At 43.0% G+C, this 26,442-nt stretch overlaps 2 protein-coding genes across 5 annotated transcripts in view; one reads left to right on the forward strand and one right to left on the reverse strand.

Moving 5' to 3' along the window:
• Nucleotides 1–6,580: 6,580 nt before the first annotated feature.
• On the reverse strand, nt 6,581–15,105 carry LOC118782739 (rho-related GTP-binding protein RhoG-like). Its single transcript, XM_036536266.1, has 2 exons — nt 15,010–15,105; nt 6,581–8,890 (listed from the first exon to the last, which is right to left on the reverse strand). The coding sequence occupies exon 2, from the start codon at nt 8,862–8,864 to the stop codon at nt 8,289–8,291; it is 576 nt and encodes a 191-aa protein (XP_036392159.1). The 5' UTR covers nt 8,865–8,890; nt 15,010–15,105; the 3' UTR covers nt 6,581–8,288.
• Nucleotides 15,106–17,988: 2,883 nt separating this feature from the next.
• LOC118782740 (stromal interaction molecule 1-like) overlaps nt 17,989–26,442 on the forward strand; it is a 46,291-nt gene continuing 37,837 nt past the window's right edge. For 2 of the 4 annotated variants that reach the window (XM_036536270.1, XM_036536267.1), the window contains exons 1-2: nt 17,989–18,577; nt 19,466–19,597. In XM_036536270.1, the coding sequence (XP_036392163.1) occupies nt 19,477–19,597 (121 nt within the window). In that variant the 5' untranslated portion in view covers nt 17,989–18,577; nt 19,466–19,476. Of the gene's footprint in view, nt 18,578–19,465; nt 19,598–26,442 lie in introns of those variants that run through there. The other 2 variants (XM_036536269.1, XM_036536268.1) reach the window with 2 other exon arrangements.

Genomic DNA, 26,442 nt, shown 5'->3' on the forward strand with positions numbered 1-26,442 from the left:
AACATTGTGCTCGCCTGACTGTGACAATCGCGCCGCACATGTAAGGTTGCTGGTGCAGAGCGAATGCAGTGCCCTGATAAACTCGCACACCAACAGCAACTGTTTTTCAGATTGCAAGGCACACAGCACACTACAGTGAGCCAAGAGCCTGTTGGAGGATGGGCACTGCACTGCAGAAAATAGCCCTTCAAAAATAAGAAATAAAATAATTAATACAAGCTGTTTTTTGCTAGTAATAAATGAAAAAAATCTGCCAATGGAACTAGTGAAAATACACTTGTTAAGATTTCTTGAAATAAGGTGTTATAGTTAAGCATTTTTAAGATAAGGGATCTTAAAATTAGGTGGAAAAAAACTAATTTTGATCCATTTTTAACTGGTATTAGGAAGTGTTTTTGTGTCATGCAGTTTAAAAACCTTGCTTAATTTGATATACCACTCAAAGTAAGATGTTTTCAAGACAGTTTCACCAAACAAGATATTCAAGATGCACCGTCTAAAAACAAGTCCTTGTAGCTCAAGGAAATTTTGCTTGTTTGGTGACTGTGTCTTATATTAAGTGTAAAGAGATATTTTGACTTGAAAAGAGACAAATATGCTTGGTGAGATTTGGATTTTTTGCAGTGTGGCAGCTGATGACACGCATGAGATCAAACCCAGGCCGTAGACCTCAGCTTGCTCTTAGGGCAACCGCTGTGAACACTAAGCTACTCGGGATCTAGTTGGGAGCTTGAACTTCTTGGACTATGATCATTTGATTTCATTTAAGTTTGAGACATTACCTTAAAATCACAACTGCTTAGTGTGTGATGACTGAATGTGACCTTTAGGTTTAGGGATTTATGTAGGTATTCTAGCTATGTATCATCAGATGATCAATTAAATATCACGACCAAGGCAGTCCATTGTGATTTGATTTGTGTGTCTAAGAACGTAGCTGAAGAATGTACAATGGAATGGTTCAACAACGTTTTTTTTTTTTTTTTAACCCTGAGCACTGTATACGGTCACATCATTGCCCCCTCATTGGTGATCAATGCCTTTCCCTCAAAGAAATAAGTACTCTTGCCTCATCTGGCAAAGAGGATGAATCTGTACCAAAAAAAGTAAAAACTGGAGGGGAAACGAAGGTATTGAACATACAGGCAAAGTAAGGACCAAGAAGAATATTTGTTTGAACATTTGACATCCAGAACAGCTCGGCTTTCCCAGTGTTTCCCGAGCACCAGCACAGAGCGATACTAAATTGCTTGTGCCTGCATTCAGAGACGCACAGGTTGGTTCACGCCTGAGCCTCAAACCTGGTCAGGCAGCATTCATTCACTGCACGTGTTGAGACACTCTCAGAGCAGTTTCCAAAGCTGACTCATTCTGGCACAGCTCAGGCCCCACTCGGCCCTCCCCTCCGCCTCCCGGCCCCCTCCCCTCCGCCGTCAGCGAGACCTCGGGCGTCCTTGCTCCTTCTCTTCCGGTCCTCCCCGCTGCTCACTCCAGCTCGGCTGGGGTCATAGGGACACATTCCTGACCTCTCTGCACACGGCCGTGTGTGTCTGAACGCACTCCAGGGACATTTGGGTTTAAACTCCGGCTCAGGCAGAATAAACATATTTCCGCCACCAGCGTAAAACTGAGTCTTGCTCCAAGGGAGTAGCCTTGAATCTTGAGTTAGAACAGTTGGAATAGATAAATGGGTTGTCAAAGCGGAGTTTCTGCTGGAGTTCAACAGGAACAACTAATTAATACCAGGATTGTAGAATTTGCTTCCCAACAGAAGGCATCAAGCCTGGGAGGAAACGAGCAGTAATGTTGGTAAATTAAAATCCTGCTTGATGATTGTAAGGATCATAAATCTCCTTAATAAATTCATAAGTACTTCAGGCTTTAGTGTTAATAAGGTCCTGCTCCTCTCTGGCTTCTTTGTGAAAGCCATGTGCAAGAACTACAGTTATTTTCAATGCTTTTCTTAGAGCCTTCCTTCAAAGAATAATGCATCATCCAGAACTACAGAGGGTGTTTTGTGAAAAAATACTTCTATACTAAGTAGAGACCACTGAATTTGTATAGGAGCTCTCTCTACAGGGGTCTGGGCACCCATAGGTAATCCTACCTCTCTGTATTTTAAACCAGAGATAGACTCATGTTGTCATATAGTCTTCATATAATCTTTTCCACAATAACCATATATGATACCTGCATCACTTTCAGATAAAAAAGCTCTGTTATTTACCTTGTTTGTGGCAGCAGGCAGAGGTCCTGGTACCTTATTTTACTATCAAACAAGTCTGTGGGCCGAGAGGAGGTGGTGTTTTGATAGTGGGAAAACAAAAAGCTTTATCTATGGGAGTCCATCACAGCTGAAGGTACAGCCTGCCATTATTTCACTGCCAAATCACTCTCAGGCAAATCAGGGCACCAGCTCTGTGGGAGGTGCAGGCTTGTCCTTTGTCCTTGCCAGTGGCTTCTGTAGGAGGACGGGATCAGTCCATTTGTGGCATTTAATGTGTATTGCATTGTTTTGTTGGTGTTCAGTGAAGTTAATTTTGAGTAACAGTCTGGTGGTCAAGTGCACCAGTCAGTCACTGTTGATGGAGGCAACGCTGAATTTGGCTGTTGGTTTCTGCATAGTGCACCTGTTAGCGTGACCACAATGTTGGCCTGATTTTTAAGTCCTTATCTTGTGAGTGTTCTGCAAATGAAGAACAAAATACAAAAATCATGCCCTCTGGGTATAGTGAAATATGAAAATCACCTGGATATCGCATCTTACAGCTTGTGTTGTTAAAATGATGTAATGTTGAATGCTTGCAAAAGTATTTCCTATCTAGCAAGATATTTATAACTACCAATGTTGTCTGACTTCATCAGCATTAAGCCTGTTAAAAAAATGAGTCTTTAAAATCAATATTCAATGGTGATGTTGGTGTTGTGACAGGCCTGTTTTGTTTCTTTGGATTATAAAAACCTCTATTTCTTTTTTTTATTCATTTCCAGGATTGCCTATTGTACAAGGGAAGACAATGCAATGTGAACAGCCATAGTTAAGTACCAATAGCTTATATGAAGCCTACAAAAACACTGTAAAATCACATAATCAGGCAGTAGGTATGTGTGTGTGTGTGTGTGTGTGTGTGTGTGTATTTGGCGGCATCATGAGAGGTGAGGACACAGGACCAAGGTAAAATTTCCTTTGTGACACCAAGGATTTATTCTGTCAGTAATGAAATTTCTTGTAGTTTCCAATGTACGTTTCCCATCCAGTGCAAGACTTTTTAATGGGGATCTCTTTTCTCCACTGCCTCTTCAGTGGATATGCACCAGGCCTGGTTTGAGCAACTCAGAGTAAACAGGGCCTTAAAATAGGCTCTGGACAGGAAATCTTTGAGATTAAAGAAAGGAGGCCCAGAGGACTAGGAAATGACTGAATCCTCTATCACTACATATTTTAAATACCTCCCTTTGGTTCTGACAGGGGCAACCAGTTATCATTACCCAATGTGCTGCCACCACTGTGCGTAGAAAACATTTTTCAAGGGCATGGCTGTTTGAGTTTGGGGTAGTGGGGAGGGGGGTGGCCGACAGAGAGAGGACTCTGGGCTGTGATTTTAGCCAGAGCGGTCCCTCCCTTCCAAAGTCCAGGGTGGAATTCTCCTCTTCTCTCCATGGACCTGGTAAGGCCTTCTGACACAATTACACAATGCAGAAGAAGGAAAGCCCCAATTAAACCCCCCCAACCCGACTGAAACAGCAGGCCAGCTTTGCAGTTGCCAGAGGGAAGTTGATGGCGAGTTCCCCTTTTCTCTCTCTCTTTCTCTCTTTCTCTCTCTCTCTCTCTCTCTCTCTCTCTGTTTCTCTCTCTCTCTCTCTCTCTCTCTGTCTGGCTAAGCTGACTAAAGGCAGCGATAGGAAAATCAGCCTGCGCATTTCTTATTTAAAACAGATCGTATTATTTCCTCTTTCACACATTTCCCTCAGAGAGCAGAGGCACCGGGGGGCAGAGTACAGTAACGGGCTGACTGGGTAAAGTGAGACTGCAATGCAGAAGCTGCTTGCAGCAGACAGGATGGGGCTTTAACCGCCAGCTGCTTAAACAGGCTACGTATAATCTACCCAAGCACACTTCTTTTTTTCCCAGCTGTTATATATAGACATAAAGTACAGAATAGTGTTGCAGCTTGCAGCTTGGTTAGCACAGTGCTCTCATGAGGAAATATATAACACGTAGCCATTTCACATACATCTAATTGTTACCCTAACGGAATTAATTATGAGGAAGTAAATTACGTCCTAAAAGGCCAGCAATTTCTCTATTCTCTAGACTAGAACAATCAATAACAGATTCTCTTTGTGAGCTGCTCATTCTGCTCAAACAGTACTCATTTTGTCATTATTGTTCATTGTCATTATTATTGTTGTGTTATGCTATGTGGATCATTCTGGTTAACTGTTTGGTCAATACATCTGTACTCATGTAACCAATGCCACTGAATGTAATGAGCCAGTACCTTGGAAAGAGGCAAGAGGAGACTGTTGAAACATAATAGACTGGAAATACTACAGAACACTCACAATATATGGGAACATAAGTTTAATCTTAGTTGCAATAAAGCAATTAACAATTGTATTGATATTACATTTTTATATTTTTTCCTCTTAGAGTGTTACTTGATTATACAATGTTAACACCATAAATTATAGGCAAAAGAGATTAAAAAGACATTCAAGCATGTAAAATGAATAATAGAAAAGAATAGACTTGAAAACAGTAGTTAAGAGGAGATAAGTCATCATGTGGGTAGGACCATCCTTAAATTTGACACAATCTAAACTTATAGTGGTAGCATTTGCAGGTGATGTTATTGTGCCAAAAATGTCACATCTATAAAACTAAAATGACACAGACCATTCCAGTTCTCAGGGTAATATTTTTTTCCTCAACCTTTCTCGGTGCATTTCTGTTGTCATAGTAACCAATGCCACATTTCAGGAAATGGAAATGATGTAGATGAAAGCGGAGACGATTCTTCATTGAGGGGAATTAGTAGCAGCAGGGTTTAGTCTTTGGCAGGTACATTCAAAGTGCTTTCAGACTTGAGTTAAGTTCATTTTCTATGTTGTGCTCATTGTGATGGCAGTGACAAGGTAACTATGTCCACAGATTCAAAAGCACGACAATAAAACTGGCCCACTGCCTCTGTCCCCATCTGTGGAGTGTAATATTGGTGGACAACATAGGGACATAGTATTGTATTACTGGATGCTGTAAAAGAGTGCTGCACATTATGCTCTGTTTTACTTGTTTGCTTAGCAGGTAGCTGCTGACGCAGGACGCATTTTATATTTGCAGGTAACGCACCGCACATGTAAGTAAAAATTAAGAAGGGTTAAGTAAGAGTACAACAGTAGTGCCCTGCCTTGAAACTGAAACTGTGATCGCCTGGTCACGAGCAGTTCTTTAACCATTACGTAACACCGTTGCCTTACTAATTAACCCATTCCACACACATGCTCCTTAACACACTTGCTATGCTGTATAATGAAACACAATATGCAGATTTGCTCTGACCCATGTGTTTGGCTGTACGGTTTGATAGCTGAAGCAGCCCAATCTCTTGGCAAACCAAGTTTAAATCTCAGTTTTCATCAAGAAACTGCAGAATGTCAGATGAATGTCAGAACTAGCACTCAATTACAGCATCTGTCAATTGAGAGCATCATTCTGAATCAATGGAAACAGCTTCAAAGTAACCATTTCTCCTTAGCATTCTGTGGAATGTCCAGTTGCAAGTGTTGTGAAAGTTTTGTGCAAGTTTTAGCAATTTCTGTTTCCAGAGGAAGTCTGGAAAGAAAGGAAATTGCTTTCTGGTAGACAGCCTTTCACAGTGGAAGGTAATTTGCTTAATAAAGTATAACATGCATGTATGCATAAATGGTACGAATGTGAGAAAGCAGCGGGCATGATGTGTAAGTGACTTTCACTCACTTGTAAAATCCCCTTGTAATGTGTGATGTAGCCTGTTGTTACTTAAAGAACTAACCAGTCTTTGACAGATATATAACATCAAATGTGGTGAAATTTTCAGCTAAGATGATGTAGATAATTATCTTGAAGTCTTTCTGATCAGCATAATTCTGTGGTACGTCCTTGTCATGTGATATCCTCACAAGACAAACACAGTATCAAATCCTTTTTGTGAACTAGAGTAAGGAGACAGGGACGAGTCATGTTTTCAGTGAGATGAGAAGGGTATTTGTGATCTTTCAGATCTCTGCTGAAAAACAGTTATGGAAGCATCTAATTTTTAGCACGCCCTGTGAAAGTTCACAGGAACAATTATGCATCACACTTTGTAAGGGCCTATTTATATGGCATGAAACATTTACACCCAAGTTTATTTTTTACACAGTTGAATTTTTTTTAAATGCATAGTCAGCAGATGGCTCCCTTTTGATTCCTTTTTGGGATTCCATTTTGGTAAGAAAGTGACTGCACTTTAATTAACTGTTAACTATATTAGTGATGTAACAGCAAACCTGAACATATAAAAATTCATATTTTATTCATGCATTTTATTTGCCTGTGCATTTCTTTACTGTTCTATTTATCTGTTTGCAAATTCCATTTAAAACAATTCACACTTAAATGATAAGTAGCATCCATTTTTATAATTGTACAAACAAGTCTTTCAGATGAACTTCAACAGTGTCTAAGCTTGGGAAAAGGTAAGGGAGCATTTAGGGTTTCCCTAAATCAGAAGAGGAATCTGGAATCTGTGAAGTGGAACTGGCTCCACCCAGATGATGTAAGATATGGCTGTAGGAGGCAACACTTCCCACCTATCAGGACTGATCAGATACACATCTGACCCCTGTGTTTGCAAACAGTAGTGCAGGATCTATGGAAAGCAGAAATAATTATAATTCGACCCCTGGCAAACCCTGATCAAAATTGGAATTAATGACAATATGTGCACATTTTTGTTCAGATTAAACAAATGAAGGGGTGTGGAAAAGCTATGTCAAACTAAGATTAAGATGTATCTGTTTTCAGTGAAAATGACTGAATCTATGAGCTGCGTAAATAAAAGTGATGCATCCTGCTTATACAGCTACATGGGGATAACTGATGTGTGCCTGAATCCACGTTCAAAACCATGTCTTCACAGATGGGCCTTCCCAGCCTAGTCTTCACTGACCTGCCTTAACTGAATATGTGCCACTTTATTACAACAGAGTGTGGCAGCTGATATCCAAACAAAACCATGACGGCAGCCTAGCTAGCAGAAAGCATGGGAGAATGGAATACCCTCTTGCTATGTTTTTTTTTTTTACACAGGATAAACACACCTACTGCTTCATTTGCCTGGGCTCAGGCTGGACATGCTGTGGTATGTGGGGTTGGCCAAAAGGCTGCAAGCACCTCTGGCTGGCCTCAGGTATTCATGACCTACAGCTAAGGCGGGACATTGGAAACTTTGCCCGACTTCACTTAGGAAGGAAGCTGCCTGCGAGAGATTTGGAAACACTTCCCTTCTATCGGCCAGAGGCAGCTGGAGCACAGGACAGCTATGTGATGAATGTCAGAGGGTCACAGCACCACGACCAGGTAGTGATTTGGGTCAACCTCGTTAACGTTACACTTCCCTTTAAATTAGTCAACAGCGATGATGAGGCCAGGCACTTCTATTTGGACTTGATGATAGCGTTAGCCTGCAAAGGCAAGAGTGGAGAGCCCTCCCAGCTGAGAATCAGAGCCCTGCTAAAGTCAGATTGAAAAGCATGACAGAAATGTTCTTCATCTTCACACTAGGAGGGGTGAGTTTTGCAGCGCAAGGCACAGTCTTCCATCTCAGTACTCAAAATGGCTGAAGTGTGTAAGCACCTTTAAGTAAGAATGCAAGAGTAAAGCGATAATACAAAAGAGGCAGCAGATGAATGCATAGATTCAACGAACAAAGGGGAAAAGATTTGCTTCTGGGTTCCGGGATTTCTCAGAAGACCAGTGACCTCACTTCACATCACACTGTAGGATGGATTCAAGTTCCCGAAACTCTCTGGCATCTTCGCAGCCGATTAGCCTTCTCACCTTCTCGCCCCCTGTATTGACCTTGACCGAATTAAAAAAAAAAAAAAGGGAACAAAATTCCTCTTCACGCCAACTGGCCCATAATTGTATGAAGAGCACTGCCATATAAAAAAAAAAAAAAGGAAATCCCTCTGTGGTTTTATATAAATTTAATTACACTGCTATTTAAAAAAATTTATTCTATTATTGTATTAACAGTCTCTTCCTACAAAAGCACGCAGGGTTTCTTTCTATCAGTGGGCTGCGGGTTTAGAAAAGCGCGGACCGCATCGGCGAACACCTCCTTGATGCCATCCTGGTTGAGGGCGGAGCACTCCAGGTACTTGATGGCATGGATGTGCCGCGCCAGCGCCGACCCCTGCTGCTGGGTGATGGTGGTCTGGTTCTGCTCTTTGAGCTTCTTCAGCACCTCCGAGTCGTTGCGCAGGTCCTTCTTGGTGCCCACCAGCAGGATGGGCACATTGGGGCAGTGGTGGGTGACCTCCGGGTGCCACTTGTGCTTGACGTTCTCGTAGGAGGGCGGGCTGGCTATGGAGAAGCAGATGACGAAGACGTTGGTCTGCGGGTAGGAGAGGGTGCGCAGGCGGTCATACTCTTCCTGGCCGGCCGTGTCCCACAGGTTTAGGCTAACTGTCCTGCCGTCAACGGTCACCTGGGCGCTGTAGTTGTCGAAGACGGTGGGGATGTACTCTTTGGGGAAGGCGTTGGTGGTGTAGGAGATCAGGAGGCAGGTCTTCCCCACGGCACCATCCCCCACTACCACGCACTTTATGCTTTGCATTCTGGCCTCTTCACCGCCTCAGCAACCTGGAACACAACGACAGAGGCTTTACGTGCTGTTATTTGTTTAATAACTCACAGTCAAGGCCAATTACACGGCTTGCATTTTACAACAAATAGTGAGTGAGTCACCCTTGAAAAACAACAGCAGTAATGACGCTGGTACTCTTACCACTTCTAAAGCCGTATGGCTAAAATCCTTCAGTTCGTAATTGTGTGAATGGAACATTATTATGCAGCGGTACGTAGAAGGTTGCACCCGGCACAAAACAAAAACAAAACTGGAACCGCTTTGTTTTTGTTAAGGTAAATCAAGCAGACACAACGAACCGAGAAACAGGAAGATGTCTAAACAAAAGAGAGATGTTATCCTAGACCTTTGTTTGGTACCGCAAATCCGCTTCAAACTCAGCAGAAACACAATGCCGTGACATTTCAGTTCATGTTACCAAGGGAGACGGAGAAGTTACAAGAGCTAGAAATTCATGACACGGGGAGTTATGATTTTGGAAATCTTTTTTTTTTTAACAAATTGAGCTGTAACATTTCGTGAATCTTGCATTTCTCAAGATGATACATGCTGCATTGTTATTTTGGCATCTGTGCAATACAGAAGTTATCTGGTAAGCTTCCAGAAACCCCAATATTACATACCAATATTTGAGATCATATCTATCTTTATTCCTGTAATTAACCCTAATGTTAACGCATTCCAATATACTGTACTCCATACCTAAACCAAATTTAACATGATGTGTATGTTGAAGGTGTCTCCATTCAATTCTGCCCATAATGCACTTTTATCTTCACATTTTTCTCTTCCAAACTGACACTGTGAGTTTGACATTTAAACTACCGAAATGCGCTGTGTTTAACACTAGGTTGTATTGCTCACTCAAAGTCAGGCAGGTAAGTACAAACCGCACTGCAATTAGACCCAGTTTGACTGTGATAAGTTGAGTGCTGAAATTGTGAAATCATTTGTAGTGAAATTAGTTTGGCACACACCTCCTCTCTGAAAAGAAAAAAAGATTCCATTTATTTCATTTGCAACTAAGAAATCTCAACAGAGCTAGACTGATAAGAAGTGGACCAAAAATCTGTGAAGTATACAATGTGTGTCTGAATTACAGGCCCATATTCCACTGTAGTAATGGCCTGTCCTGAGTAAGAAAACCATGAGGAAGCCTCTTGAGGCCAAAACAATAGTCACATGAAGCCCATTTCCACACTTTCTAGGTTCTGCATGGAAGTGTGTGCAGTTCTCTGTACTACAGCAGATACTGTCTCTTTCTCTCACTTTCTCTGATTATTTTGCTGACAATATAGACCCATTACAGACACCCAGTAATATCTGCTTGAATTAGTCTGTTCATTCCAAACTTGGTAAATTAAAAGCTCGATCCCATAATAAGTGTTATAGCTGTAAACCGTAGATCTACTGTAGACTGAGCTGACGCTTACTCTCAGTCTTATTTCTTCAAGAGATTGCACTGGGTAGGGAAGTATGCACAACAGCCCACCAGCTTGCACAGAGGCATGAAACTGTCTTTGAATTTTTGGAGACACACTGTAATATTGTCTGTTTGGCTGACAATGTCACCTCTTGAGTCACAAGTATCATTGACTATTGTAATGCAAAGGTCATCCAAATTCAGCCACAGGTTAATATGAAACTTAAAAAGTATTTCAATGAAACAATCCACAGAGACTCGCCAATTAAGCATAACAGAGATGAAAAAGAAAACCTATCTGGTGACTTGGAAGTGACTAAAGCGTGTGTGAATTCTTGGATGTACATATGAGGTGACCTTCAGCTAAAGGTGACAGAGGACACAAGTCTGCCGTCAGATGTTTTCCTGTACAGTATAAAGGATTTCTTAGTTCACCACTCCAGGAAAAATTTTAAGCTGCTATTCACAGCATGGGGAGGGGAATCCTTTCAGTGTGTTTAGCCTTTAGGTATTCCATGTCTGTCCCATAAAAGCTTGTTAACTTCAGAGGTGGTTATACGTGGTTATGCAGCTACACCATGCATGGGCTCTGAAGGGTATACTGCTTTCTGAGTAACTTTCACTTCTTGTTTAATCTTTCTGCTTAATTTATATCTGCACACTGTGTCTACATCTGTCTTTTCAAAATTAATTGTACTCAGACACCATTTTAAGAAAAGCTTGGGATTTACTGCGATGACATTTTGTTTGTTACTCTTATGTAACGGGAGAAATCCCTGTGTTGTAATTGTAAAATACAGCCAAAATACTTATTCATGATTTTCCATCACTGAAGGGACCAGGCCCTCCATGGGTTTGTCGCTCCAGTAAGTGGGTGGAGGGATTTACACACTCTCAGAGCAGCTAATTCATGATGAGGGAGGAACGCTAGACTCTTCCCAGTCCTCTCTGCAGTGCAGATGTTTGACTCGTAGAGTAAGAACGAGCGCAGCTCAGCCCAATCTCCTGGGAGAGGGGAAAACTCCAAGTCCTGAAACTAAAAACCCTGTATGGGCGTAGTCGACTATGTCACCGAGGCTGCATCACGGTTCAAAGGTTCGCCGGGCCTGGTGCTGGGAAGCTCATCGCTCACTGTGTGGTGTCTCAGAGCCCCAGAGCTCCAGCCTCTTCCCGTGTTCGGTGGGCGTTTCATTAACAACATCTGCGCCTCCTGTTAAATCGAACCAAAAACCGCAACACCCTCCAGCCTCGCTAACCTGTTGTTTCAAAGCCCGAGAGGTGAGCATGCTTCAGTCTGGAGTGCAGTCACTCCGTGCCGCAGACTCATGCGCTCAGGATCCCTCCCAAATTTCCAGGATCTTTTTAATTCAAACCCCATAAAGCCCAGCTCAATCTCATGAAGGCAACTGCCGTCACTCATAAGTCGTACTAAACTTAGAAGGCAAATGACTATTTTGGCGAGGAAAAAAAAAAAGAGTGCCAGCTCTTTGGAGAAGTGAAAAGACACCTAACCATTTCTTTTCTTTCTCAAACTGTGGAAAAGCAGAAGTATAACATCATTCTTTCCCTTGCACAAAGCCCTTAGCTGCCACTCATCAATGCTGCAGCTGCATGGGGTTAGTGGATTAGAGAAGGACTGTGGGGGTGGAGGGGCAGGAGGAACACATGATTCCACACTACAATCTCTATTTGTTTGGCACACGCCCTTATGATATCTATGGTAATTTACAAAGCAATCAATTTTACGCCCCTTTTACACTGTAAATTTTCAGTGAGACAGTGCAGGGGGTTTGCCAAAAATAAAAAAATAAAAAAAAAACAAGCAAACAAACAAACAGTTGCATTTCTACATTGTAGTCACAATGACAGACTTCTAGCTAGTGAAAACAAAACCACAGAGTATTGGCAGTATGTGTGTGAGGAAGACACAGGACTTGTCTGAATGGCTGCTGCTGTGAGCTCTCTAGCTTCTCAGATGTGTGAGCACCGTTATGCCAAAGCCTGAGCGTTACAGATGTTTTCCATTTTTTTCAGTAACCACAGAAGTGAATGACTGAAATGAAACCTGAGTGACAGTGAAAACTTGAGGCCTGGATGGCACCGCTTTCAAAAATTTCAGCTCTCCTGGCTAAAGGCCCCTGGATGCCTTTTTAAAACCCCACTACTACGCAGCTTGGTGGTTGTCAGATCTACAGCTGTCTAAACTAAAACAGTACTTACTAGTATAGTCTTAACTGTCTGTTCCCTTCAGCTAAATAGCTGTGCTCTGTGCCCGTATTCAGAAATGCAAGGAATGTCTATCAATACCCACTGATTGACAAAACAGAAGACTTTTTTTGGTTTTGTGCAATAGCCATTATTCCACTGTATTTTCCTGAATAAAAATGCTGTCTTACCTTACTTTTCTTAATATTTTCCTTTTAGTAAAATACAGTACATTTGGTAGACTGATTAATGATTAATGACTAAACCAAGCCTAAAGACATGTTACAGACCTACAAAGCAACAAATACATGTTTTGTGTGCATATCAAAACAGCTAAAAAAATTATGTTTGTGGTTCTTACACTGGACAAAAGTGTACAAAAGTGCACAAATACACACATCTGAAGATGATTTCATAGCTCCACATCAAATATCATGCATAAAGGGTGTGTAGGCCTACGTCTTGCCCCTACAGTTCGGACATCTATCTGAGTACCGGCTTCACGCAATATCTTCTATAACTATGCTAATTAACGATACAAAACAATGGTAGAAATGTTATCACCTGTGTTCTCAGCATGAAAAATATACTATTTACTTTTCATGGCGCTGTTGAATATTCATAGTGAGCGCCCCGATTTCATTGCAAATCCACCCTCACCTTAAGCACTGTGTGACGGTTTCTGGGGGCACAGAATGATGGGGGCGGGAACCCACGGCCTTGCAGAGAAATCAGCCGTGCAACAGTTTAAATGTGACCAACTGAACTAACACCTTCGCTCGCCAACACTTACTGTGATGTTCCCGCCGTGTTTACGGGAGGCAACGCTGTGTCACAGCAACGTAGAGGAAATGGAAATATAGCGGCAGGGAGGTTACTCAGACGCATGAGCAAGCTCGGAGAGCATACCACTCAAGCCGAGGCAAGCGCCAAAAGAACAAATCGATAGAACGCGCAGCCCTTATCCTGTAATATTTAAACCCCAAGCTGTAAAACGAACTCGAACACGAACGTAGCCAAGCCCCTGCCATATTTGTATGAATCCCATTCCTCAATGAAGACCCCTGCGCTGTCCGCAGATACAGCAGTCTACGAATGTAGATGACACAGGCAAAAGTTCGGACAAAGCACCAATCGTCTCCCCCTCACCAGATGTACAACATAAGAAGGTGAGTGACAAGAACAGGCCCCGCGACCCACCTAGGCTCGTCATTCTGCCTAAAGCCTCAAGAGTTTGTGGCGTTGTGTCATGACAGGTCTTGAAGGGCAATATGCTTCCACTATAAACCCTGGTAAGCAATTCAATTCCTTTATAAAGGAAAAAAAACTTACCATTGTCGGTGTGATTTTTGTCTGAACATGTTTCCCCATATGTCCTCTTGTTCCACAGTAGTTTATTAATCACTTTAAAAACTTCAAAACATTCAATTGAAAGACTTGAATCAACTGAATCTCTGAAACTATAGTGTCCTGGATCGTCTCTCTTAATAAGTCAAATTACACTATCAGTGTGTATATGCCTGCTTTTATACAGTCTGTCAAATATGTACGTAAAAACATAAATTACTTTCCGTAAAGGTAAAGGTGTGACAGTAAAATTGGTCAGATCACTCTGAAAATCGGAATGAGAAACCAGTCAGTTTGGTCCAGCACACAGCTCTCGACTCCATAACATGCATCTTGGCTGAATACGTCTTCCCATACATGAGAAACCGATCCAGACGCACAACACGAAGAGCACACAGATGTTTTTCCATTCAAACCGTACGCACTTGATGCTATACTCATGTCTCCGGAAGAGACCATTCTCTGAAATTTTTTAAAACACAAACAGTGATAAAAATCTGATTTTTCTGACCTTTACATTTAGACAGCTAAATCAAGAATCATTTTAAAATGCGTAGAGACAATATATGTTTTACGGATAAATAGAACGTGTAGTTGCTTATTAGTAGGCTATCTTAGGCATGTACGATTTCACCCATAGAGATATTCATATATAAAGTCTATATCAATTCTTGTGTCACCGGTAAGGATACGTCAAAATATGCAAGAGATGAACATTATGCCGATTTTGGGAGTGGCACCTCAGCCTAGTTTCTGAAACGAAATTTAAAACTATATTCCCCGCTGACAGTTAGACACTTCCGTTGAATTACTCAAGACACATTCACTGTAGAGTTAACTCTCCGCTGTGCTGCGCCTATAGTCAAATACTGGTACGTCTGGCATTCTAATGTTGATCGCCGAGCTGTTTTCCCCTTCAGCTATAAATTACGGCTCAAGGCGGATGCCGCAGAAAACCGTTAAAATCCGACCAGCTTCAGTACGAAACAGCAGAAACAGATCCGGAATTCGCTCGCTAAATAAGTATCAAATACACGCATAATTGAAATGATAGTCTAATTTAATGGTCAGCCAATTGTGAAACTGCCATCAAACCACTGTTTTGTTTTTCGGAGAAAGTAATACAGAAAATATGCTCACCAAACATAATCTTGTTCCAAGGACCAGGCAAGTTCTCTCTGTCAGACCACGGGCAAAAGGATCTCTCAAATGTCTCGGAACAGTGAGCCAGGAGGAGTTGCACTCTGCGAAGGAAGTGAATGTAATGCTAAGAGAGGAAGTCGGATACAAAAAAGTTACTGCTGTATGAGGAAGTTTATCTGCGAAGTAGTAAACTGCCTGTGACTATGGCTGTTACCAAAACGAAACGTATGGGAGAATTTGCTTCTGCGGTTTATGAAAAAAAAACTAGGCTAAATAAAAAATAAGCGCGTCCACTCCCAATAAATAGCCTACATAGCCTAATGTACATTAATTAAAACTCAAGTTCAAAATTCTTAACATTCTTTCTGCATGTGGGCCATCCGCTCAGAAATTACAAGCAGGGGTCAATTCGCTATCATCTGATGACCTCGGCTAAATATCAAGTACAGCCTTATAGTGCGTAAAAGAGTTCGTTTGTGTGTGCGCGCATGTATGTTTTAATTTTGACTAAACTTTTCAGACAGTGGCAGTCGTTTGACACTGAAGAGGTATTTAAAATCAACTGCAGTTCTCCCTCTGCTAAAAGATGACAGACAATCCTGACAGACCGCGATCATTCCAGAGCTGGCAAAGTGACTCATTTGGATGGCTTCGTGCGGTTTTATACCGACCGCCCACTTTACAGAAATGGCTCCCTATTGTTGTTTTTTTCACTCAACAGTGTGCCTAACATGAACAATATAAGATCATGACCGAATTATCAGTTGAGTCAGCCTATTGTGCCATTTCTGGTTTAGTTATTATACGCTTTCAAATAATTTCAGACGTCTGACTGTGTTGCCAGTCAGTGCCAATTAAAACACCATCGGACTACTCGTGAAGTACGTCTCAATAATAGGCTACCAAGCAACGATGTGGCCGTGGTTTTCTTTGGAAGGCATTCACTTTATTCATCATTGGCGATGGAGAGTTATCCACGGCATCCACTGGATAGTTTAATCATCAGGGGGTAGTGGAAATCACGGAAAGGCTCGAGAAAGGATGCTTTTTGTTTCAAGTTAGGGATGTACAGTGTGTTGCCCATCTTGGTTGGTATCTCATTGTAGAAAACATGGTTCTGGCACCTATTATATATTGTAGTGCGAACGGTGGAAATGAGCTTTAGAGAGATTTTTCCCCCTTACATTTGGTAGAATTTTTTGATAGAAGATAGATTCTTCACCGCTGAAATGGTGCGTTAAATCTGTTGCATTTGGTTGTAGCCTACCTGACGGCACAAACAGAAAACAGATCAGACCGCAGCAGGAAGAAATGCATTGTTTGACACATGGCTACATTTGCCATGATAATCATGTCTTGCGCACTTAATCTAAAACACCGACTTAATATTAAACACTTGATACTAATACTAAATACCGTACTGCGTCAGGTTTGACATTAATGTATTTCTTAGAACTACCTCCATTGTAGTTTTCCTGTCGAAGTCAGAAGGTTCGACCTCAGTTAATTTGCAATGATTTTAAAATGTGTCATAACTGAACTACATAATCGAGAATACATACAGTATATCGAGCTGGAGATCTGCAGTTACAATTCCTGAAGATGGCACACTTGCGCCTCTTTTGAGACTCATTTGCGTAGCACGAGGCGTCACATAGGATGGGTGCGCTGATCCTCATTTATAACATCTCGTTGGCCCACGCGGGGATGAAACAGAATTTAGGTTCAGCACAGACTTATAATAAAGACAATTAGCTTATGAGTCCACCGCATGTTTTCTTTATTTAGATTGTTTTAGGTGTTTTTTCTGCTGTCCTTATCAAAGGATGCGGTGCCCTATTCTGTTCAACTTGCCGCAGCCCAGTTCTATGTGCTGCAGTCCCACCTTATGAAAAATGAATAAACCAAGTGTCTTTACACAGTAAAATACAATGTAAAGTAAAATATACATATGCTGCAAAAGGACATCTCTTACACAGTCCCCTTTAACAATGGAATTTTATTAATCTGTTCTAGAAATCCAAAAATATATAATACACATACACGTAGAGCTATAGGCTACCACACAGTGGAAAGTGAGAACAAGAGTTGTTCTGTAAATAATTGATATGAAACATGTTAAAAGGTAAGTTAAAGGCTCTAATATCACAAAAAGGATATATTAGATTAAAACACTAGGCCTAACTGAAAAATAAAATACATCAAATGCCTTCATCGTAAAGACCAACTGATGGGGACAGCTTCATGTGATCTAAACGATTCTATTGAGTACCAGTTTTCATACTATGCGCTGTGAACACAGGCTATTTTGAAACAATGTGTTATTCAATGTAGAATGTCTTTCTTGACTAACAGTAGGTTAAACAGTCCTTAGTACATGCTTTACACTGAAGCTTAGGCTACTGATTGAACATTTTCCTGATGTCTTGCAATTGCCTGTAGCAAGCGCAATATGGCTTGGGGTTCAGACACATTAAACTAACAAAAATTGAATAACATATATAAAAAAGAAGAGTTATGCCAGGATTTTCGCGTACATAATTCCAGCTAGCTATCTGAAAATTAAGACACGTTAAGCTGCTATAGGAAGTAGGTTCCACAATCATGATAATCAAGGACAGCATTGTCTTTGTTATCGTTTAGGCTATTTGGCGCTTTTCTACTTTTTTTTTTTTTTTTTTTTTTACTTTTTTTTACATCTTCCTGATGGCTCAAGGATGAGGTCCATTCACTCCACGTGTTAATTCAATTCAATTCAATTCAATTCATTTTAGAGGAGGCTGCGTCGGGGCCCCATACACGCCGGTAATGTATGGCTTCTCTTGTCGATACGCACAATCCTCGGCACAACCTCGTTTAAATATTCCTCCCGTTCGGTAGGCGGCGCTGCAAGGCAACAAGGTGACACGGGCGCTCTGCGGTTGCCTGGCGCACAGACATCGAGGAGCTGCAACGGAGGAGCGCCCTGGCTGCAGGAGTTAGCTAGCAAGCTAGCTGACTTACAACAGGGAAACCGAGCGAAGCATGAAGTGAAAGGCGTTAGTCGTCAGTCTAGCAACCTAGAGGACGGTTTATGCTGTGGGGTTTTCGAGTGATTCTTTTTTTTTTGCTCATTTCTCTTGAACTGCAAAGTCCGAGATACTAGTAATTTGCTAGCTAGCTAGCGTTTGTATTTTCCATAAACGAGCTCGAATAGCTCGCTAGCTTGCTGGCTAATATCTGACCGATTTAGTCGCCGGTGGTGAATAGCGATTCGCTCTCAGCTACAAAGAAGCCCAGTAACTGGCCCCGTTTCCGCGGACTACTGCGGCGATTCGCACATGAGGACACAGAGCGCCGCTGTAGCTGGCTAGCTAGCCAGCCGGCCGTCTACTGGAGGAGTCGCCTTAAAATCTTGGTAGTAACACAACTAGCTCAGTATTAGTTTTTCAAATGGAGTACAGACGGGGTTCTCTCAGGAGTCGGGCTGACAGGAATACGTGTCTCTGATTAACCCCAGCCAAGTCAATCGATCAGTGAAAAAGCTTGACAGGAAAAGGAGCATCCCATGCAAGAAAGCTAAAAGGTAGCCGAATTCCTTTGTTATTTTTAATTAATTATTTTTTTTGCACATGGCTGTCCATTGTGGTTCTTTGTTTTTTTTTTTGTCAAACTAGCTGGTTATCCAAGTTAACCAAACAGCAAGTTAGCTAGATAGTACCTCCGCTAACGTTAACTACCTGTCAGCTGCAGTAAACAAATGTGATATGATGTAACGTTAGCGTTAAGTTAGCTAACTAGTGATAGCTAATGTCAGCGTGCCACTGATTTCTAACCCGCTGTCAGTGTCGGTCATTCTGCCATAGGTAACGTTAACGTTATATATTCGACAGAAATGTCTAGCAAGAGAGCTGTAATTGTAATGCCAATTGTAATACTAACTAACGTTAGCTAGCAAGGTTTTCCATCACCACGATCAAGAATGACATAGCTGGCTATCTTACAGCTAACCTTACTGATAGGACTAATCATTGATTCGCATATCGAGCCAAAGGAGTTACATACACAAATCGCTCACCGGCGAGGTATGTTATGATGGGGATGCTCTTTACAGGCCGAAATACGTGCTCTTTCTTAGGTTAAAATACCTTACAAAATCAAGGTAGTTTTCATGAATTTTCAAACTCATCTTGACGAGACATTGCATGGTTGCCACAGGCACTGATATTGTCCAGTCGACGGCTAGCTAAAGAGAAAAGTAAATAGGAGGATGCATGGGCTAGTTGGCCAGCTAAGCAGTTGGAAAATGACAACAACGCCATTTATCTTCCACTGAAACCACATTTAACTCTAACGTTACGTATTATCCTAGACCCAGAAACTGATTTGCCCTCGGTCCAGGTGATGTAGTGTGAGGGGAAAAGGTGTGGACACGTGAAGACTTACTTTGATTCTCCATGTTTTTGTATTAAAGTAACGCACACTATGGATTTCGGCAAACTGGTGACCCTATGGATTGTATGCTTATGCCTCTTGGGGGAGAGTCGGGCGGAGAAGCCGGGCCAACCCCAGACGGAGACGCAGCAAGCCGAAAGCGAGCTGTCGGGTGAGTAATTGGGAGAAGAAAGCCTTGCAACGCTAATCTACCCATCTGCGCTGCGCCCATGCTCCTTGCCTGGATTTTCGCTATACCTGCGCCAAAATGCGATGTGAGAACTCGACCTGCTTGTATAGTTTGAAAAATCTACATTGCATACTTCAGCCGGCAAACATTGACGACTTTTTGTGCCAGGGCTCTTACGTGCCAGCCCTGTATTTAGAGACTGCAAGGCGGCTCTAAATCCAGCAGTGCCGAGAATAGTTGAGGTATGCATTCTCCATTAAGAACTGTGCTCCGCGAGATGACGGCAATGCCGGGAGTTATCGCGTCCATTCGGCGGCGAAAGCGGCGGTGTCACTCGGTTTGGAGTGGATTCACCCGGCCTGCGATCTTTCCAGCCGGTCAGAGACAGATGCTCTTATCCAGATTACAGTTTATACATGTTATCCATGTATAAACTGTATCCATGATATTTACTGAGGTAATTTCTGGGTTAAGTACCTTGGACACGGGAGGGGGGGGTCGAACCAGCAACCTTTCAGTTACGAGCCTTGCTACTTAACATTTCTAGGAAATGCCCTGAAGAAACTTCAAAGGAACCATGTAGTCATGTGCTGGTAGCACACACGGTTAAATGAGAACTTTGAGACCAGATTCTACAGACATGGGATATTGTAGTGTAACATTTAGTCTCTACTGAAAATAAGGGCAAAGAGAAGTAAACTTGTTGTCCCATTGATGTGCCTTTAATGGTTATGGCTGAGAATGCAGTGGCGGGTTGGGGTTGGCAGACTTGTAGTAAAATCGTGAGGGGTTTCAGTTATAATCCGTAAAGGCCTTTGAGCGTTCCACAGTGAGGCAAGCAGCCTTCTTTGTTCAAAAAGCAGAAGATAACTACCATGCTCATTGAACATCAGGTTGTGAGTCCATTTCTTAGCTAACCTCTGCCTCCACTGAGAGACCTGAGCGAACTTTAAAGCACTACTTTTTGCGTGGAAAGAGAACACTGCGTGGAGGTAACGGTACTGATTCCCTCTGGGCGGGCGTGGCGATGGAGCTAAAAGTGCAACTAAAAACAAACAAAACGTATTTGCGTGGATTTGCTGTGGTTACCGCTGTTCTCCTCCAACATACCCTCTGCAGGTGGACATTGTGTTGTATGGTGTAAGGCTCTGCTGTGAAGCACCAGCTTAGTGAGGAAATAATAAGCTTTGTTCCGTGTACGAGTTACATGTCATTCCAGAGCGGCGGGCTTGCACAGGTGGAGGTAGTATTTGCATGCGTAGCAATTGACGTGTTTTAGGGCGGACCGTCCCAGTGGGCCCCATCATATTTACATCATTGCAGAATGCATCAGAGACAGTGAGCTGTGTTGATTCATTGGCATTTTACTGCAGTTCGGGTGGAGGCATTTTGCCGGCGTGGGCTTGCTGATCTTGATAGCGAATGAGGTGGTTGAAAGGAAGACTTGCACTAATCCCGCCACCAGTGATATAAGAGTGCGGTAGATTACTGGATAAAAAGAGTGGTCTGCTGGACTGGAGGCCATGATTGCAGCCGTAGTTCTAGTTTCAAGGACCCAGCTACAAAGATGTGATAGTGTCATGAAAGGGGAAGTGTCAGTATTTGATCTGTATCTAGCCCCCCCCGCCTCAGTGGTCTGCTTGCAGTGTTTGAATGTAGAAAGAAAAGAAAGAAGTGTTTGTGTTATTGCATAACTTGTGACAGTGTTAGATCTTTCCATATTATAAAGTCTTTAAAGCTTTAAAAGAAGTCTTGAAGGAACTAAGAAGAGCTGTGTGCTGTGGCTTTAAACTCAGCATAGAAAGTCTTTCTGAACTTTTTGTATTAATTATATAAGGGCGTTCAGAACATATATGTTTTTGTAGGGTGTGTCAGTGTGTGGAAACAGAGGCATGTTTGCTTCCTTGTTGGTGAGAAGTGTGCTGTGCACAGTTGGGTGAGGAGGGTGACATAGCCCCCACCCCCCCCCCCCCCCCCCCGCCCCCCCCCCCCCCCCCCCCCCCCCCCCCCCCCCCCCCCCCCCCCCCCCCCCCCCCCCCCCCCCCCCCCCCCCCCACCCCCCCCCCCCCCCCCCCCCCCCCCCCCCCCCCCCCCCCCCCCCCCCCCCCCCCCCCCCCCCCCCCCCCATTTCCCTTCCTTCCCTCTAAAGAAAGCGCAGACGTTAAGTGCCAACCCATTTGTTTGAGAGCCTCAGTAGATTGCGCCTGAACAATGTTGATCTTAGGGCTGTGACATGTATTATTTGTCCTCTGTCTTGATACCGAGTTTCCCATACGCACGGTTGACGTGTTATAGGTATAGCTCAAGTTGCTCTGAAGGTAGGCCTTTCTCTTACAATTGCTTTAAAGGCCTCTCGCTCTCGAGTTCCCTGAGTAGATCTAAAGTGCTTAGAATGACTGCGCTTCAAACAGATCGACTTGAAAGCCGCAGGCCCGTCATGGTGCATGCGTTCAGAATGCTTAACGGCTTTGGTTTGAATTGGAGCCCAGACATGGAATGAAACAACATCTGACCTCGTGTCAAGTTGGCTCTTGAGATGAATCTCCCATTCAGAACACCACTCAGAGTTAAAGATAGCTGAGAACAATTTGCTGCAGCGGTTTGCGGTTCTGACGTCACCTCGGTTTAGATTTTCTGTATGCTCAAGATAAGGGCAGGAGCGCATATTTTCGTGGGGTGACGTCTTCACCGCGGGCAGAAGGGCCTGGAGATCGTTGCACTGCAGCTGGGCCTCTGTAAATGTGCCGCACATGCAGATGGGATGTGGAGAGGAAATGATAATTGTGCAGGCAGTGAAGTGGAATGGTTCAGAGTGGAAGTCTGCGCTACTAACACACACACACACGCACGCACGCTCAGCAGCTTATGTAACGCCCAGGTTTTTACAATGGTAGTATGTAAATATCTAATCTAGAGAATCAGGAAGTTTGCAAACGAAATGAGACAGAAGAGGGCGGGCAGTGTGGGGAAGTGGGCGTTAGAGAGCTCAGTTTGGCCGGGGGGACGGAGCGTGTGGGGAGAGCGAGAGTGGTCCTCCATCCGGGCCTGGCCCCTCCATCCGCCTGTCCCATCATCTGAGGGAAACCTTCTTGGGCTTCTCCAGCGCTGGACAGCCAGGCTCCCCTGAAGAGACCACAGCTCTGCTCTTGGCTGGAAACGGCTGGGGTGCGCTGATCGGCTGCCCAGTCTCTAGACCCTAATTAAGGAGTAGAGTTTCCCCTCTGTTGCTGAGATAAAGTTGATGAGGGCGAGTATGTGTGTGTGTGTGTGTGTGTGTGTGTGTGTGTGTGTGTGTGTGTGTGGCAGGGTGATGGTGTTGATTTTAAAGGGAGTCTGACTCAACAGTGATTTTTCAACTGCAGATATTAAGTAACCGTGTAAACATAAATAATACGTATCAGTTACCACGTTAAACGGTTCTCCTTAGCTACATGTTGTGGATACGGTTAACTGTGTGAAAGTATTGAGAGCATGAGATCATTTTTGGTAAGCCTAAACCTCTAGCAGGAGAAGTGTGAGGGCCATAAGTCTCATTGCTACTTGTGGAGGAGTCCAGATTGTCAGATATTCTTTGAGATTCTTCCAGATTTATCCAGAAATCCATTTTTTTTTATTTATGATGATCCAAATTAGTTGTGATCTGTTTTAAAGTATGTAAGACTTGTTTTAGGGGGAGGGGCATGTATTTTATATAAAAGGACTGAGAATAGCTTTGCCTAACCCTAAATGTTAGATTTGCCATTCACTCTCATTTTCCCCAAGTCCTCTGCCTAAGATGCATTCACAAGATGAGCTCTGAGAGTGGGCAGTGTGTAGTTTCGCTGCTGTCAGAATCGACCTGTAGCGATTTACTTAAACATAGCTGTGTAGAAATAACTTAAGCCTGTATTTCTTCTGTCCCTGTGTTTGTGTGTCTACTACTGTTAATTCCATTGCGGTTCCATGGCTTAGTGACCAAACAGCCTGCTGTTGCAAACTGCTCAATATTTACAGTTTTGTGTCCAGGAGTTGAGGAGTAGATTGTACATCATAATACCAGTGCCTGAATTTGGCTTGTTTGAAAGATGGGGTGTTGAAGTGTTTTAATATCTCAAGTCTGGCTAAGTAGGTATTTATGAGGGACGACATTAAAGTAGGATGAATTCTGCCAGTATTAAAATTGTATTCTATTCTGTTACTGTTAAAGGCATAGCAGATGTCTTCATGGTACGCCTCACCCCACCTGTTGGGGGGGGGGGGGGGTGCTGTTGTGGAGCTGAGCCTGTAGTTCCTGGGTAACTCACTAATGGGAATTCCACTGATGGGGAGTTACCAGCCCAGATTTAAATTAGTAAAGATTTTGGTTTTCACAAATCCTCCTGTTCAAGGCTTTCTGCAGTGCAGTGGCTTTTTGTGTATGCCTCTGTGTGTGGTACGAGGCCAAGTCAGTCTGGCGAAACGGTGGCCTACATCTTGTTTCCATGGAACATGCTCAGCAGTACTTGGGGCCTTTCTAGCTGGTTTGGCAAAGTTGAAAATGGTGGGCTGCTTTTGCATTTTATGTTCAGGGCCTATAACCGACTCAGCTACCTGTCCCTTGCCCTACCCTGTGGATATGCCTCAAGAAGTTGATGTGTATAAAGAAGAATGTTAATTATATGTTGTAATTATATGTTGTCATGGAGGCTCCTTGATGAACCAGCTTTCCTTTAACTCCCTGCCTGCACAATGTGCTGGTGTTCGTGTGGGTGCATGTTTTTATGCCTGGGTAGACATTAGACTGTGGCAGGTGTTTTGATGGTATGCTGAGGATCTTAGACTATTTATTCAAAACCTTTTTAACTGTCTCCCTCTCCCTCTCCCAGTGTCTGCTGACTTGATTTTTATCAGCTCCGTAATTTTAATGCAAACAACCCTGATGCTGTGTTTGTAGCAACGCAATCTGGATGCAGCAGCTTATCCTAATATTTATCAAGGCTATTCAGAAGACTCCTGGACCAAAGAAGGCTCGAATGCATTGCTTCCAGTTCGCATTTTGGCCTAAAAAGTTCTAGGGCTGCCAGCCTGACAGACCTGTTCCCCCTTACGAAAGTTCCATTGAAAGAAGAGTTGAAGTTGCTGGTTCTACCACATATCACAAGGTATCATCAGAAGTTTCATACCCCTCAGTGTCCCCTGAGGTGCATACGGGCTTTTCTGTGAGCTCTGTCCTCCTTCTGCATTTGGGGCGAGGGTGGAGGCGGGGGGGGGGGGGTTCGAGAAGTGGCAGCAAAGCTTCCCTTTTATGGAGGTCCCTGCTCTGTATGTAGGCCATACAAAGGTGTAAATGAGATCCAAGTCTGGAGAGTGATAATTATTGTAATCCTATGCCAGACTTTGCCTTCAAAGCTCGTTTTGTCGCAAAGGTTTAGTAAATTAAGAGGTTGGAGTAAACTAAGCATGCTGGCAGTGCGAATTACTGCACTGCCTGATACCAGCACTGGACTGGCTGAGGTCAGTAATACTAAGCATCTTTCTGAGAAGGATTAATACCAAAGGGAAAAGGGCACCAATACTGTGACACCGTTCTCCAGAAAGTAAAATGGACAGTGTGTAGATCTCTAAAGCGTAGTACCTGGCATAATAAAACACCAGCTCGCTATTATTCCTGATTGCTGAATGTGTGTCATTTTTAGGCTACATCTGAACTTCTAAGGGATTGCGTGAACTTACAGTAAGGCTCTGTCTAAGTTGTTCATGGCTGTACATTTATGTCCGTGAGCTATAGGGGCTTTTGCTGCTGTTTTGTACATGTTGTACAGCCTGTGTAACTGTGGCATTGATTGATATTTTCAACAATGAACTTTGTAATTCCTCTTATTTCGACTATAAACATGTCAGCCACCCAGGAACACTGCTGTGATTTTCTAAAATGTGCGGATCGTGCTTTGCACTGAAACCTTGAGCGCTGGTCAGGAGAGATTTTTGATTCGTGCCGGGATTGTACTTTTATTTCTGTCCCCTTAACTGATGGGAGGTGAAGGAATGGACCATCCCCCTCTATGTTACTCTCTCTGTTACACACACACACACACACACACGTGGCTCAGTGTCTCCGGATGAGCAGATTCAACAAGCTCTGCTTTTCAGAAATGCCCTACTTAGGACTTTTGTGCGGTAAAGTTGTTCTGAGGAATGCCACCAGATCAGACCGGCTGGCACCTACTGGAGCGGCTGGATTTCTCCCTGTGCTGTCAGTGGTTACCATCTAAATATTTAGCCTTTCATTCAGCTTAATTGATGAGCTTTTTTAATACAAGTTGAAAAAATAGCTAATAGCGAGGAGGTGTGGTTTTGATAGACTTGCATGTAATCATCTTTGACTGGTGTAGATGGATAGACAGGGCTCATGGTAGAGCAGTGAATTTGATTATGATGTCATGGTTTGATTTTTAGCTGAGTACAGTGGCATTCTCCTTTTATGTATTGTCATACTTTCATAGTACCAGTTATTTTAATTACACATTAGAATGTGCTGTGACAGGAATTGTTGTAGAGGAGACTTATAGTGTTTTGTTCTTGCTAGTCTCAAAATGCAGGCGTAATACTGTATATGTGTGAACAGGGAAATGTCCTCCAGTGGCCCAGGGGGCATATGGACTTTAGGCCCATCTTCTGTTGTAAGCTGAATGGTTTTGCACTGGGGTGGAAACAGTAGTAGCATCAGAAATGAAGTTGGACTAGAATATCCGGCGTGCATGAAGTGAAGGTGTTTGCTTTAGGTGGGCTTCTGTAATACAAGCATTAGAACATTAAAAATCATCATTTGTGGGCCACAATTACAATAGCAGAAAGCTTGTTTGGGGAAT

The sequence above is a fragment of the Megalops cyprinoides genome, chromosome 9, assembly GCF_013368585.1.
Source record: "Megalops cyprinoides isolate fMegCyp1 chromosome 9, fMegCyp1.pri, whole genome shotgun sequence".
Taxonomy (NCBI): Eukaryota; Metazoa; Chordata; class Actinopteri; order Elopiformes; family Megalopidae; genus Megalops; species Megalops cyprinoides.

What these genes read in the sequence shown, in the direction of transcription:
- LOC118782739 (XM_036536266.1), bottom strand. Translation starts at nt 8,864, where the DNA reads ATGCAAAGCATAAAGTGCGTGGTAGTGGGGGATGGTGCCGTGGGGAAG.